The sequence below is a fragment of the Vulpes vulpes genome, chromosome 12 (genome assembly GCF_048418805.1).
Source record: "Vulpes vulpes isolate BD-2025 chromosome 12, VulVul3, whole genome shotgun sequence".
Classification (NCBI taxonomy): domain Eukaryota; kingdom Metazoa; phylum Chordata; class Mammalia; order Carnivora; family Canidae; genus Vulpes; species Vulpes vulpes.
Window position 1 is genome coordinate 133,208,741 of NC_132791.1, and position 15,174 is coordinate 133,223,914.

General features: G+C 57.4%; 3 protein-coding genes and 1 long non-coding RNA gene across 6 annotated transcripts; 2 read left to right on the forward strand and 2 right to left on the reverse strand.

Moving 5' to 3' along the window:
• Nucleotides 1-545: 545 nt before the first annotated feature.
• Nucleotides 546-5,485, reverse strand: ZMYND15 (zinc finger MYND-type containing 15). Its single transcript, XM_072730107.1, has 13 exons — nt 4,820-5,485; nt 4,154-4,388; nt 3,908-4,063; nt 3,471-3,631; nt 2,856-3,008; nt 2,457-2,537; nt 2,202-2,318; nt 1,989-2,077; nt 1,804-1,902; nt 1,540-1,693; nt 1,403-1,461; nt 1,054-1,214; nt 546-842 (listed from the first exon to the last, which is right to left on the reverse strand). Exons 1-13 carry the CDS (start codon nt 5,403-5,405, stop codon nt 671-673), a joined length of 2,223 nt encoding a protein of 740 aa, XP_072586208.1. The 5' UTR covers nt 5,406-5,485; the 3' UTR covers nt 546-670.
• Nucleotides 902-4,669, forward strand: LOC140594715 (uncharacterized). 2 transcript variants are annotated; one of them, XR_011995882.1, is made up of 3 exons: nt 902-985; nt 1,607-1,764; nt 2,819-4,669. It is a non-coding gene; the product is annotated as an uncharacterized lncRNA (long non-coding RNA). The 2 variants fall into 2 exon arrangements; XR_011995881.1 differs by having other exon boundaries at nt 909-985; nt 1,607-4,669.
• A 463-nt stretch (nt 5,486-5,948) lies between the features above and the next one.
• Nucleotides 5,949-11,172, forward strand: CXCL16 (C-X-C motif chemokine ligand 16). 2 transcript variants are annotated; one of them, XM_072730106.1, is made up of 6 exons: nt 5,949-6,618; nt 6,873-7,011; nt 7,263-7,345; nt 8,876-9,319; nt 9,776-9,845; nt 10,095-11,172. In XM_072730106.1, exons 1-5 carry the CDS (start codon nt 5,949-5,951, stop codon nt 9,820-9,822), a joined length of 1,383 nt encoding a protein of 460 aa, XP_072586207.1. In that variant the 3' UTR covers nt 9,823-9,845; nt 10,095-11,172. The 2 variants fall into 2 exon arrangements, with proteins under 2 accessions (XP_072586207.1, XP_025861093.2); XM_026005308.2 differs by lacking the exon at nt 10,095-11,172 and having other exon boundaries at nt 9,776-10,072.
• On the reverse strand, nt 10,373-13,811 carry MED11 (mediator complex subunit 11). The gene is made up of 3 exons (XM_026005309.2): nt 11,871-13,811; nt 11,549-11,679; nt 10,373-10,898 (listed from the first exon to the last, which is right to left on the reverse strand). The coding sequence occupies exons 1-3, from the start codon at nt 11,953-11,955 to the stop codon at nt 10,761-10,763; spliced, it is 354 nt and encodes a 117-aa protein (XP_025861094.1). The 5' UTR covers nt 11,956-13,811; the 3' UTR covers nt 10,373-10,760.
• Nucleotides 13,812-15,174: the final 1,363 nt, after the last annotated feature.

Here is a 15,174-nt window from a genome sequence, read left to right on the forward strand (position 1 = left end):
AGAAAGGAGAGGTGGAAGGTGGAGACAAGGATGGCCCACGGTTGGGTGGCTTGGGGCCTTCCGTGGCCCCCTAAATCATGGTTTGTGCATCCCTAGGAGCTTGTGTGCATCCTCTGCCCCGGAAGGAGAAGCCTCTCTCTGCCTCTGGGTCTTGCTTTGCCTTGGCGTGGGTCTATGAGGGTTACTGGGGCCTCCAGTTCTTATTTTTAAAGTTTTTATTTACTTATTTGACAGAGAGAGAGAGAGAGAGAGAGAGAGCGCTCACAAGCAGGCTGAGCCAGGAGCCAGAGGCGGGGCTCCATCCCAGGACCCCTGGTTTCATGACCTGAGCCACCCGGGCTGCCCTACTGAGGCCTACGATGACTTACACACATGCACCAGGAGTTTAGGGTCATCAGAGAGGGTCATAGCTGCACGGAAGACAGGGGACAGCCGGGGAGGGGCTGACAGGAGCTGGAGGAAAATGAGTCAGCCCCAAATCCTCCTCTCCGCTCCACATTTAATGACCCGGGTACGGGCGTATAACCAGAGGGCTCGTGACTCAGTGGTTTCAAACAAGTACTTTTATTTACCTCTGCGAGTTCCGCCAACCCGCCTCCCCCTGGCGCTGCGCGTTTCAGTTCTCCCTCCGAGGGCGTGCTGGGGAGGGCTGGGCGGCCACCCTGGGCCCTCACCTGCGCCGGCGGGACCCCCGCCCGGGTTTCTTTTCCCCGCGGCGCCGGCGGGCGGGGGCGGGGGGCGCGGCGGGGGTCGGGGCCGGGGGCGCGGGGCCGGGCGCTGGGCGGGCTCCGCTGCCCTGCGAGGGCTTGTACACCAGGTGGAAGATGAAGGCGTTGCAGTACCTGAGGAGGCGGGGCGTCGTCAGGGCCGGGGCCTGGGGCGGGGTCTGGGGGCGGGGCTCGGCGGGGGCCGGCCGGCCCGCCCGGGTCCCGGGAGCTGGATCCCGTCGGCTGTGTGTCCGCGCGTTCGAGGCCCACGGAGGGGGGTAAGGGGTCGCCGGAGTGAGGGGGCTACCCGGAGGGCGGAGGACCCCGCGCGGGCCCCGGGCCTTACCAGGGCATGCGGTTGTCGGCCGCTCGGAGGCGAAAAGGGGAGCGGAAGGGGTTGGGCCGCGGGGGGCTGGTGCCCCCGCCCGTGGCCACCGCCATGGTCTGGTCGTCCATCACACAGCCGTACTCGCTGCTCTCGGTGAAGAAGGCCGGCACTCGGAGGGACTGCAGCGGGCGGGGCCTCTGACTCTCCGCCCAGCCCCTCCCCAGGCGCCAGGGGCGCAGACAGACACACCGGGTCTGGGGGGCCCCGGGGCACGCCCCGGGTCTGGAGCAGAGGATAGGATGAAGGGGGCAAAGCAGGTGGTTCGGGGCAGGAGGGGGGAACGGGTCCCTTTTGGGCCATCCCCCACCTGCAGCCGGGGAAGCGAGCTCAGCCAAGTGTCCTTGAGACCGAAGCCGGAGTTAAATCCTGCAGACAGAGGGGGAGTGGACAGAAGGTCGCCGGTGGCCTTGTCCCAGTCCCCACACTCCTACCCCCAACTCTTACCGATGACCAGGTCAGGCTTGGGCCCCTGGAGCAGGTGGTAGGGTCTTGCAGACACCTTGATCTGCAGGTCCCTGCGGCCCGCCTTCTCCTTAGTCCCGGAGCTGAGCCGCGCAGACACTCCGGAACCAGGACGGACAGAAACCTCTGGGCCATCCTGGGAAGCCAGGAGCAGAGCGGAGAGATGGCTGGAAGTTAGGGGACTGGGCCATGCCGAAGGCAAGACAGGTGAGAGCAGGAGGTAGGAGGGCAGCCCCCAGCCCTCACCCTTTGCAGGGTAAAATGCTGCTGGTCACTGTCAAGGGGCAGGCCGTCACCCACAAACTGCAGCTCCAGGGCCATGTGCGGGAGCAAGACCAGGAGCTCCTGAAGGACAGAGAGGACAGCTCAGGTCCCCCCTCCACATGTCCATCTCCACACCCAAGTGCCACTTCTGTCCTGGAGGGACTTACCCAAAACACCATGACTAGATCAAACTCCTTCCCGGCCTCCACCACGTGGATTTTTAGTGACTGCTTGTTCTGGATGTTGAGCTCAGGGACTGGGTGAGAAGCTGGCCACTTAAGAAGAGGGCTTCCCCTCCTTCCTCTTATCCCTCTGTGGCCCCCCGCCCATCTCCCGCCACTATGTCCCCAGCACATCTCCCCCTGCTCTGCTCTCCTTACAGGACTGGGGCACCAGGTGGGTGATGACGTAGTACACGGTCAATGGGTAGGTGAGAAGCACAGCCATGGGGGAGTCCAAGCTGAGGCCTCTCCACGTGTAGTAATCCTGCCACGAGCCTGGGGAGAGTGGGTTACTAGGGGACTGAGCGGGTCTGGATCTCAGCCCTGTCCTAATAGCATCCCTTCTTCACAGCCATTCAGACTGCTGGCCCTCCAGCCCTGTCTGCTAGCTCCTGAAGGGCCCCTCCAGCTTACCAAAGAGGCCCCTGGGTGGATCTGGGGGCACAGGAGGCATGAGGGCAGGCCCATCCCCCTGGAGAAGCTGATAGGGATCTCCTGAAAGGATGAAAGAAGAGGATCATGGTATCAGGGAGGCCCCTACCCGGCCCAACCCCCTCTTCCTCCCAAAGGAGCTGTATTCCCTGGAGCTACAGCAAGAGGAATGGGAGGTTCCCTGTGGATGGGGCTTTTGGACGGGGTGGGCAGGGGTGACTTCTTTGAGAACTGGGGCAAGGCCTGAAATGGCTCTGGTGGTGGTGGTGGTAGAGTTGGGTGTATAGGGTGGAGGTGTGACCTAGGACCCAGACAACTGTTTTCTCCCTCATCCTTCTCTCTAGGCTGAGGGGCCCATGCCTGAAGAGAGGCCCCACAAACCACTGAGAAGAAGGCTGAGGGCTGGCGTGCTGGCCTGGGGGTGCCTGGGGGTGCCAGGGCCTGGAATCAGCATGCTGAGCTGGGTCCAGTAGCCACGAGTGAGGCCCCGTGAGGCCAGAAAGGCCTCCTTGTTGAAGCTTTCACTGGTCACCTCTGGGGAAGGAGGAAGGGAGGGTTTGAGGAGGGTCTGGGGGCTAGGACCCCAGATACAGATCATCTCAGTTTCTCTCATGGCCCCTGGGTCTGAACCTGATTCTAGGCCTGGAGAGAATGAATATTTCTGAGTGTCTACAGTGTATCGGGCACTGAGCCCACAGAATCTTTGTAACAATTCACGATTTGTTTCTGGTCACTAGTTCCTGGTGCAGCTGGGCAGCAAGTGCCTGCATCCCTGCTCCCGCACCCCCTGGGCTCTTTCAGGGGCGCAGACATGCACTTCTCAGCTCCAGATCCGGTGTGCAGCCCCAGGACTTGGGCCCCCAGCCCTAAATCCCCAGCATTCAGGCATTACACCTGGGATCCAGCCCCAGACATGTCTCCTGCAGGCCCAGAACCTGGCCTGCAGCCCCCAACACCTGGTTTCACTTTCTCCCCCATTCCCATCTCCTGTGGTACCTGCAGTGTAGGTAAAAGGCAGGGTTGCCAGTTCTCCAGCCCGCTCCATGAAGGCTGCAAGCCTTGGACACCAAAATTGATGGCTCACATCATCTGGGCATCGCCGCCAGTCGGCCCGGAGACAGGCCTCTCCACAGTACAAGACGGCACTACACTGGGGGCTGGGGTCACAGGGATGGTGGGCACCCAGGATTAATCTCTGTAGGTCTTCTGTCTGTTATTTGTCTGCCCCGCCACTGCCCATGTATCGTTCAGTCTGTTTTTCTCTATACTCTGCTCCTAACAGCTTGCTTTCTTCCTCCTCTGACTCCTAGGTCTCTAACACCTGTCTGGTAGCCCCACCCCACCCCACCCACCTTCGCTGGCCAGTTTTCTCAGCTTGCCCTGACTGTTGGGGTCTCCTTCCTTCTCCCCCCACCACCTCTCAGGCAGCTCACCAAGGTGTCAGCTTCACTTCAAAGCTGTGCCTGTGACAAACATGGCAGGTTTGAGCCCGGAGGGAGGCAAATGTGAAGCCCGGCCGGGGACCCCACGTCCGCATAGGTGTCTTGGCTAACTTCACTCCCAGCCTTGGGACCAGACTCTCCAACTCTCTGAATGGGGGTGGAGGCAGTGTCGGTCTGGTGGGCTCTGGAATTCAGACCCCTAGGTGTCCCCAACCTCAGATACCAGATTTTCTGTACCGATGCAGTTGGGCGTCTCCCACAGTAAGCTGTCGGGGCTTTCGAGGGTCTCCGGAGCCCATGGGGCAGGCCATGCTGTGGCAGAGGAGGGCATAGGCACGAGGGGCCAGGTTCTCTGTCCCTGAGCCCTTGCCTGCACTCCCCTGGGTTCCATCCATTAGCAGGTCAATGCCCAAGATGGTGCCATGTTCATCCGTCACCAATAAGAGGCAGGAAAGGTGCAGGGGGGCAGCCTCTGGGGAAGGAAAGTCAGAGGTGGGGAGTGGCAAAGATTGGCAGAGTCAAAGGTATGATAATCATGCCTACAGGAGTTAAGCAGGTCAACTAAATGAACAGAGGGGACCGGGTAGAGAGGGGATGCCTCATGGAAAGAGGACACTTGCTACACTGTGCTGCCACCTGCGGCCACACAGAAGTGTTGGCCTGCTGCTGGAACTTGAAAGTTTTCCTTTGACTTCTGGAATCTTTTTTTTCTTTCATTGTATAAATGTTGGCTCAAAGTTTGAAAAACAAAAACCACTGTGAGTCAATGAAAACACCTTTTTGGAACAGCTTGGCCAGCAGGCCACCCACTGGGGACTCCTGGCCGGGCTGCATGGTAGAGGAGGTCTTCCAAAGGGGAGAATGTCTAGGCAGGGGTCAGACAGGGCAGCCCCAGGATCTTACCGCTTCTCCGCCCCTTCCTCCTGTCAGGGCCCGCTTCTTCCTCAGCCTTGTCCTCTCGGCAGCCTTCCTCACCGCCTCTGCCTCCTGCCTCCTGCTCAGCCTCCTCGGTCTCCCCTGGAGGGTTTGCTTCCTGGGGGGACTCCCTGCTGGTGGGGCCTGGCTCCCCATCCTCCTCCGGATCTACCTTCTCCACACCTGTACCTTCCTCCTCTCTATTCTCTTCCTCTTCCTCCTCCTCCTCTGCTTCCTCCCCTTCCTCCAGGCTGACAAAGCTGACATAGGGGCTTAGGTCTCGCAGGTGCAGTGGGGGCTCGTCTCCCAGGAAGCAGGCAGCCCCCAGGCCTGGTGCAGGGCCCGGCTCTGCCCCTTGCCCCAGGCTGATGCCCACACTACGGTTGGGCAATACATGGAGCACCCAAAGGGCAGGGTCCTGGGGCAGTCTTCTGATCTGAGCCTCCAGCTGGCGCCAGCGGCTCTCAAGGCTGGCCCCCACAGCCCCGCGCTCTGCAGCGAACTTTCGGAACCAGCCAAACAGGAGGGCAGCGAAATCAAGGAACTCATCTCTGTATCCAGACACAAACTCCATGTCTTCAGGGGCACGGGGTCTGGGCCCAGACTAAGCAGAGGAAGGGGTGTATGGTAAGGCAGAGGGTAATGGGGGGGTTCGGGGCTGGGTCACCAAATGGGGAGGGTGTGGGTTTGAGGTTCACTAACGTGGGGCCTCTGGATGAGTGTGAGGAGCTGAGACTACTTTTCAGGGCTCAGGGTGGGAGTTCAGGGTGAGAACTGGGGCCAGGCATGGAAGTGGGCGAGCAGGGTTTCAGATGAGTAGTCAGGAGTGAGATGGTATTTGGGGCTCAGAATCCGAGGCTCAAACCCTCAAGAGTAAGGTCTGAATTGTGGATAGATTTGGAGGGCTAATCCCACGGGGAAGGGTTTGGCCAGCGGGGATTACTTTGGATCCGTCTGCGGGATGTGCGAGGAGGGAACCGGAGAGGGGGCATCCCCTCGCCTTGGACCGGTTCGGCGGGGAGTCCCCGTGGACCCAGTCCCTCCCGGCCGCTCCGCCTCTCCGGTACCTGCAGCCGCCACCACTTTTCGAAGGTAAATACCTCGGGGCTCCGGGGGGATGGGGGTGGGTAGGCGTGACGTCAGGGCCGCGGGAGCCCGCGCCCCCCCCGCCCCCGCCCCCGCCCCCCCCCCCCCGCCCCCGTCGGGGGCTCACGGACTTTCCCGCGCGGTCCTCACCGGGCATGTGACCCAGTGCCGGCGCCCGGCGGGGAAGCGAAAGCGCCCTGGGAGGTGGCGGCGGCGGAGGGCGGGAGGAGCGGTGGCGGCGGGCGGGCCGCCTGACCTGGGGCGGCTGGGCGGGCATCCCCGAGCGGGGCCGAGCTCGTGTTGCCTTTGCGCGCTCCTTCCCGGCCGCTCCCTCGGCGCGGGGGCGCGGGGACGGCTCGGGGGCGCGCGGCGCGGGGGCGCGGGGGACGGGGGCACGGGGGCGCGGGGGCGCGAGGCCCCGCCTCCGGGACTTTCCCCGCGGCGGTGGCGGTGGGGGGCGGCTGCCGCGAGGCCCGCAGTACCGACCGCGCTGTCGGTTCGGACGGTGGGAGCTCGGGAGGAGGGCGCCGCCAGCTCGCGCCGCACCGCCCACCCTCGCACCCCGACGGCCGCGGCTGCCCGGCGTCCCGGCGGGCCCGGGAGGGAGGAGCTGGACGCCGCGCTGCGGTCCGGCCTGGCCCCCGACATGGGGGCCGGGCCCCTCGTGCTGCTTGCCGCGCTGGCGCTGCTGCCTCGGCCAGGTTCGTCCAGGGCCCCAGTCGGGGAGTGGAATGGGGGACCGGGGCGCCAAGGGCCGCGGGGTAGTGTGGAGCAGGGGGCGGAGCCGGGGTCCCCCCGGGGTAAGGGACAGGCTGGGGGAGCCCGGGTCCGGGCGTGTGTGTGGGAGCGCCCTGTGGGTCTGGGGGGTCAGATCCGGGATCCGAGGAGGAGGCGCGGTGACGCTGGGGAGCCCCTCGAGCTGGGATCTGGCGCTGACCGCCGGTACCCTTGCCAGGCGATGGCAACGAGGGCAGCGTCACTGGCAGTTGTTACTGCGACAAAGCGATTTCTTCCGGCTCCCCTCCGACGGCGGAGCTCATGGCCCATCTCCGAAAACATCTGCGAGTCTATCAGCGCTGTAATTCCTATGTCAGGTGAGCTCACGGAGCACCGGGAGGGCGGTGCTGCTGGGGCCTCCAGGACCTCACTGGTTCACCCGGAGCTCCTGGGGGCACCTGGCCCCCTCTCGGGGTTACCTTCCCCCTAATTCTCCATGTCCTTGTTTCCCTGTCCCAACCACCTGGGAATTCCCCAGTCTGGGCAGAAAGGGCCCTGCTTGCTTTTGGCAGTGACTTCAGGTCTTTGGAATGAGGAAAGAGTTAAAATCCCAAGTCTTCCTTCTTAGGTTTCAGCTACGAATGCGGAGCGTGTGTGGTGGCAGCAAGGATCCGTGGGTTCAACAGTTGATGAGCTGCTTGGATCTCAAAGGTACTGGCTTTCCCTCTCCTGCCTGAGGTCTGTCTCCAGAGCAGGGGCCCCCTCCCAATGACACCTGGCATTCCTCTTGTAGCTGGTGCCAGCCAAAGCCCCTTAGGTCCCTGTTGGCCCCGTGTCATTCACCATCACTGTCATGATTTTGGCCAATTCATCCTGTTACCTGTGCTCTTATTTCCTTAATATTTTTCGTGAAACCAAGGCACCGCTTTTGTTTTCTGGTGTTTGACTATGGTGATCTAAAGACATACACAAAAGTTGAAAGACCAGTGCAGTGAACATCTGTAGGCCCACCACCTAGATTCCACGCTTTTTGGCTTTTTAGTGTTTATATTTTATGTAATGTGTGTAGTAGGCAGAGAACACAGCAAATGCGTGTGTTTTACAATATCAAGTTTATAGCACGCTGACTATATTTGTTTTAGTTCATGCCCATCTATGTTTCTATCCATCATCAATCCACCTTCTTTTTTTAAAAAAAGATTTTATTTATTTGAGAGAGAGAGAAGAGTGCATGAGAAGGGGGAAGAGCAGAGGGAGGGGGAGAAGTAGTAGACTCACTGCTGAGCAGGGAGCCCGATGTGGGGCTGGATCCCAGAACCCTCAGATCAGGGCGCCCCCACCTTATTTTCTGATGTATTTCCAAATTAGTTGCAGGCTCGACCATACTTAATCCTCACACATCTCAGGCTGTGTATTGTTAAGTAGAAATCAGCACTTTATTGTTGATTTTTCTCTTTTGAGGTAAAATTCACGTACAGTGAAACGAGTTAAGTTCTTATGTGTACACAAGCCGGTTTTAGAAAAACTTAACTAGCAGCTTGTCCTAAGCAATAACATCTGTGAAGCCACAGATTTGAGGCACCGGCTGTATTTTTCTCCTAAAATAAATACACAACCGTTAAAACACAAAATGTTCTAACGCGTTGCAGCTGAAGTTGTCTTGTCGGAGCATCCCTCGTGTGCATACGGTTCCGTGGGCCTGCCTACAGGATTGCACTCCATCCTTCTAGCTACCGTGGCCCTCGGTACTAAAATCCTGCTTTATAGCTGAAAGCAAAGTGTCTCAGGGAGTGGGGTCAAGAGACAAGGGACAAGGTTGTGCATGAGACTGCTCGGAAGCAGAGCCAGCTCTGGACACAAGCCTATCCCAACACTTCCCTGTCAAATTCGGCTTACTTCCTTTTCCACCCCCTACCCCTGTGTCTGCCTTCCTTTTCAGGGCCTTAAGCTGTACCTAGATTCACTACCCTTCAACTACTTTTTCACTTTGTATCCTCAGCTCTTTTTTTTTTTTTTTTTTTGAAGATTTTATTTATTTATTCATGAGAAACAGAGAGAGGCAGAGACACAGGCAGAGGGAGAAGCAAGCTCCATGAAGGGAGCCTGATGTGGGACTTGATCCCTGGACTTCAGCATCACGCCCTGGGCTGGGCCCAAGGCAGGTGCTAAACCACTGAGCCACCCAGGGATCCCCTGTATCCTCAGCTCTTAGCCCTGATTCCTTACTTCTTGTCTCTCCAGAATGTGGCTCTGCTGATTCCAGAAGTTTGGCCCCCCAGGAGCAGTTACCTCCCCTCAGCACCCAGGTTCCTGAGCCCACAGAAAGGGCGCCTTTAGACATGGGCTCCCCTGCTCAGACATACCTGCCACCCGCCTGGCGGTCTACATACCTGCCAACTGCCTTGCAGTCCACCAGGCAGCCCGCGCTTCCAGCAGGGACACTATCTTTGGACAAAAAGCTCACCCATACCAGTGAAATCGCTACATCTACTGTGGGCTACAGTCTTGGGACTGGGTCTGAGGCTGGGGAGAGCCAGAAGCAGCAGATTAAAAGAGTGGAGCCTACGGCTGGGACATCAGCCATGGTGCCTGTGCTGTCCCTCCTGGGCATCATTTTCATTCTCACCGGAGTCCTCCTATATGTTCTTTGCAAGAGGAGGGAGCAGTCACTGCAGCACCCTCCAGGTGAGCTGGGCCTCTAGGCCCCTCTCCCCCAGGGACCATAGCCTCCTTGGCAGGGATCCTGCCCCCAATAGCTCCCAAGTGTCTGGAAACCTACCCCAGGCAGACAAATATGAAGGCGGTCTGCACCGTGGGCCATAGGCAATGAGATAAGAGTCAGTTAGAGACATTTACAGAATAGGGAAGGAGGGAGGGAAGCCATGTCAGGCCCAGGGACCTGTCCTTGACCTTCAAAGCTGGGCAGGGCTTGGAGCAACATCAGGATAGCAGCTGGGGTAGGCTAGTGGGAGATGAACTAGAGGAGGACGGTGGGGGCCATTCATTTCACAAATCTGTATTGAGCACCTAATGTCCTAAGTCCTATGGTTAATGTTTTGGGGTCTAATTCCTCAGTTCAAGCTATTCCCTCAGCTTTCCTTAATCTCAGAGCTGGTATATTAATTTCCATATCTTTTTCAGATCTGCAGCTTCATTACACACCCGTGGCATCAGACTCCAATGTGTGAGCTAAGAGCGGAAGCCTGTGAGGGTACACATTGTGATTTATTCAGTCCTGTATAATTTAGAATAATCTCTGGCACTTAATAGGCACTCTGTAGCTATCTGATGTTTAATATACAAATAACCAGCCACTGCCCTCTTGTGGAGCTTTCCTGGTTTTTTATTTTCTATGCTATCCTGTAAAGTCTATCTTTTAATGTAATACCTTAGAGAAATTCTTTATGTGCGTTTTATTACTAAAGATTATTTTTATAATTATTGGCTCTTTTTTCTGCAGACATTGCCCTCATGCCCTTGCCCCTTACCATGGTTCCTGGCTTCAGCTTCTCTGCTGAGGATCCCACTGCCCCCTAGTCCCAGTCTCTCATCACACACCAGCTGTTCCTCCCCAGCCTCAGGCCTCTCCTGCTTCCTCCTTCCACCCCCACAGTGCGGGGGGTGGGGTGGGGGCTTCCCACCCTTCCTCCTCAGCAGGTGCCATGCACTTGGGTTTTATTTCCTCAATCCCTGTCCATATCACCCACATATGTTCCAGTGAGAGTCTGAGCTCCTTGCTTTCATTGCTGTTGTTTTTATTATTAAAGCCCCTAGTTCTTGTTTTGTCTCTTTCAATGAAGAAGAACGTGCCTCCATTGGTCCAGTCTGAAGAAGCCTGGGGTAGGGACATGAAGGGTTTGAGGAAGTAAGTGTGGTGTCTGAATCTCCCCTCTGCCTGAACTTGTCAGCAGTTTTGTGGTGGGCAGAGCACCCTGCTGGAGGAGCCAGGGCATCACTGTGGGCAGGCCTGGTCTCACAAGATTCTCTGTTTCCACTTTCTGCCACTCAGCCCTTGCATACTCAGTCCAGGAGGGCACATGTGTGGCAGCCCCTACTGCCCACTGTACAGGTCTCCAGGTTTTGTCCAGAGTGCCGGTGGTGGTCTCCAAGTTCTTGCTAGGTTGGCCTAGTTTTCCAGCATCTGCTCACAGGTTCGGGCCACATCACTGAGCTTGAGGCGAGCATAGTCCACTCGCTTCAGGGCCATCTGACAGTCCTTTCTGGAAGAGTAGCTGGAGCCCTCGTGGGGCTGCCCTGTGGCCACCTACAGGATATTCAGATGCGTCAGTGAGGCACCCCTTCCCTTCCCCATCTCCCCAGCCAAGTAGCGGCTTTCCCGTCTCATTTCTTCCCTGGGTGTGAAGCCTTTAAGGCTGGGGAGGTGGCTGGCTGACCTAGAGTAAATCACTTCACTTGTTAACCTCATCTATCAAGTGTGGGCAATAGTAACTACTTCCTAGACTTGTTGCAATCTCTGACACATTGTAAAAACTTAATGCAGGGTGGTTGCTGTTATAAAAAAAGACTCCAGAACCCTCTGAACCTTGTCCTTTTTCTTAGGGCGTTGCCACTTCAGGGCCCCAAGGTCAGGTCAAGTGTCTTGAGTGCAGACTCTTGTGGCTTTGCTATGGTTCACAGGTTCTTTCCCAGGGCTTCCCTGTCCAGCAGCTCACGTAGCGCTTACCAGTGAATTGGGCAGGGCCACCTTTAAGTATTTCCTTCAGGAAGGAGAAGCTGGGTTTGGAAGGGTCACCCAGTCCCGAGTCTCGGCTGGCTGGCTGGCTGGCTGGCTGGCTGGGAGGGGGGTGGGATGGGGGGGATGGGATAGAGGGTGGGGTCTGGGGTGCCTGCGATGTCGGCGGCCAGGGCTGGGGCGGAGAGCGGGAGGGGGCCAGCACCCCACCTCGTACACACCTGGGTGAGGTAGCGGATCTGAGCCGACAGCTCCGCCTCCACGTGCTGCACAGACGCCGTGAAGGCCGCCGCCTGCCGGTCCAGGAGCCGCTCGTTGGTCTTCTCCTTGGACAGCTCCAGGATCACGGTCCCTGCGGGGGAGGAGACAGGGCCGGCGCTAGCCCGAGCGGGCCGTGCTGCCTGCCCCCCCCCCCCCCACCGCGGCCACCTGGGGGAGTCCCTCTGGGGGGGGGGCCCTCTCATCCCTGCTGAGGGGCGGCGGCAGGCACAGGTGCAGCCCTGCCCCGCCTCGCTCCCCGCCGCCAGCCGTCGCGTCCCGAACCTGCGTTCTGCAGAATGGCGCCGATTTCCCGTTCGATGTCCTCCAGGGCGCGGAGCCTCTCGTTCGCCAGGCTGTAGGTAGCCATCGTCGCTCGGTGAGCCCTCCACGGGCTTTTCTCCTCGGCGAGACGCGACGCGGGAGCCCGGAAACGGCTGTCGGTGTGCCCCTGCGCAGGGCGTGCTCGGGCTGCGACTACAATTCCCAGGATGCTCGGCGCGGCCTCGCCTGGCGAGGGGCGGGGGGACTACAAACTCCCAGGGTGTCGTGCGCACTCCCGGGTTTGCGCCGCCACCGCCACCGCCACCTAGCGACCAACTGTGGTAAGAGGCGGTCGTGAAGCCTGGCTTCCCCGCCCGAGGTCCCTCGGCCGGCGGGCTTCGCGACATTCCCGGAGCGGGGGTGGCGGGTGGGGGCGCGTCTGTATTTGGTTTCTTCTACGAGAAGCGCCCGCGCGGCTGCTGGTGCTGGGGGATGATGGTGGGAGCTCTGGGATGCTCTGCTTGCCCGGCCCGCTCCGCCGTCCGTCGGGGCCTGGGGAGGCCTGACCCGGTGAGTGTCGCCTTGTTCATTGCCCCAGCGATTCCCTCCGCGGGCGGGAGCCCCGCTGACACCCAGGCTTTGCAGCTTGTTCACAGGAGCTGGCTCCTTTCAGCCTTCCCCCTTTCCCTTTCTTGTTGCCTGGTACAGGTGGGGTCTGCGGCTGCGGGATGAATGGGATGGACTGTCACGTGACAGCGAGGTGGCCCTCCGGGAGCCCAGAGAGAGGATTGGAGCGGGGTGGAGGGGGTAAGCGTTGCTGGAGACGAGCTTAGGGATCATCAGGTGGACGAGAGGCTGCAGTGGAAGAGGGGGTCGGCCCCAGCGGGTGCATGGTGCTGAGGAAGGGGGTGCCTGGTGCAGCGCCGGTGCAGCCAGGGAGCCAGTTTGACGGGAGCCGCCAGTGCAATGTGGCAGCGGCTTGATGGAGTTGGAGCCAGATGAGCAAGGGGCTTCCCAGCTAAGTCATTTGGACTTTGCTCCCGAAGCCCTTGGGAACCCTTGAAGGATCTTCATAACAAGAAGTGTGTTATGGCCAGGTGTACCTTTGGCGGGGGAGGGGGACAGCCTCTGGAAGATTGGGAATGAAGCTAGTTGGCTCAGGGATAGCAGATGAATGGAGACTTTGAGTTCAGTGTGAGGGACCTCGCATGGAACTTCACTCCTTTTTAAAATCCTAATAAAATAACAGCAAGGGAATTTTTATTAAGGGGTCAGAGAGAGAGAGGAATTTTTAAAAAAATATTTTATTTATTTATCTATGAGAGACACAGAAAGAGAGGCAGAGACACACAGGCAGAGGGAGGAGAAGCAGGCCCCCTGCAAGGAGCCTGATGTGGGACTCCATCTCCAGTCCTGGGATCACAACCTGAGCCAAAGGCAGATGGTCAACCACTGAGCAACCCAGGTGTTCCAGGGATAGGAATTAATAGCAAAATTAAGTAGAAGCTGGAAGGCAGAGGGAAAGTGGTGACTGATTTAGCAGTGAAGCGGTCATTAAGCCGGCAGTGGAGAAAGCTTCAAAGCAACATGATTTACTCTTAAATTAGTGGCATCGTGTACAACTGGGATGTAGGTGATACTAAAATGAGGATTATTTGAAATAGATACCCCTTCCCCAGATTTTCTTGTACAGATATCTCTGTACAACCACTCAGCTCCAACCCATCAAATACTGGAGGGTTTTTTTTGTTGTTGTTGTTGAAGGTGGAAAACAGGGCCTTTGGCATGGAAGGCCCTCCCCACCTGCCCCTGCCTCACTGGGCACAGTTGTATTGAAAACAGAGATTAGGGGTACCTGGCTGGCCCAGTCAGAAGGGCATGTGACTCTTGATCTCCGGGTAGTGAGTTCAAGCCCCATGTTGGGTGTAGAGATTACTTAAATTAATTAAAAAAAAAAAAAAAAAAAAAGCTTAGAACTAAAACGAGAAAATAGGGATTAAATGAAAGTTTATTTACTAAGTTGTTCTAATCTGGAATTCTATATCCCAGTGCTGCTAGGATGAAGGCTAAAAATGCAACGATTCAATAACATAGAACTTAATTTTTTTTCCCCAAAAAACAGCCCAGCGTGGGTAGTTCAGCATGTTCCACAGGTCATACGAAGATCAAGGCTAAAAGTGCAGCTTTGCCAGCCTGTAGGGTCTTGTACTCAAGAGTGTAGTCTGCAGGCCAGCAGCATTGACATTACCTAGAAGCTCACTAGAACTACAGAGTCGCAGGCCCCAAGCACATCTTCTTAATCAGTATCTGTGTTTGAAGATCCTCAGGTGATCTGTCTGCACAGTGAAATCTGAAGACCGCTGCTCTGGGGCAGTGCTGTCCGTCTTGTCAAAACTGGGTTGCTACCATCCCTGGGTCAGAGGCAGGCGGCGGCAAGGACGAAGAGGAAATGTGGAGGAGGCTCACCTGGCTCAGGTGACCAGGAAGTGGCCCAGATAATTTCTTTTTTTTTTTTTTTAAGATTTTATTTATTTATTCATGAGAGACACAGAAGAGAGAGGCAGAGATGTAGGCAGAGGGAGAAGCAGGCTCCAAGCAGGAAGCCTGATGTGGGACTTGATCCTGAGACTGCAGGATCACACCCTGAGCCAAAGGCAGGTGCTCAACCACTGAGCCACCCAGGTGTCCCCCAGATAATTTCTATTCTCATTCCATGGAAGGAAACAGTCATATGGTCTCACACAACTTTGGGGTTCCAGGAAACCCAGTCTTTACCTAGGTAGCCAGCTCCTGGTCTTGTGCTGCGGAAGAAGAGATTTTAGGGGAGACGTGGACTCTCACAACAGCTAAGATGGAGGTGGAATAAAGACATTTTGATACGTACAGAGGCCTCAGATTTCTCTCTCAAGTTCCCTTTCTCAGGAGGTTACTAGGAGTAGACCTAGAAGAGGAAGATGTAGGATCCAGAATCTGAGTCAGGCCTTCAACACTGCAAGGGGCGAATGAGAGAACACCGGGTGAAGGCCGCGCCAGTGTGGCAGGCAGGAGGAGCACCCAGTTCAGAATGGGGTGGTTCTAGAAGGCTTCTGGAGAGATTGCTTCACAGAGACGTAAGTGATGAACATCTGTTTCGTTTTGAGGGTATAGAGAGGATATATAGACTTTCAGAGAAGAGTACAGGGCAGAATTAATGAGCAACTCAGGGAATAAGCAGATTCCTAAAATGACAGCTATTCAGGGAAGATGGCCTTGTGCAAGAGGTCATCCACATACCGCGTGACAACTGGATATGTCATGTGTAGGCAGCAAAGTGCAAATATTGAAT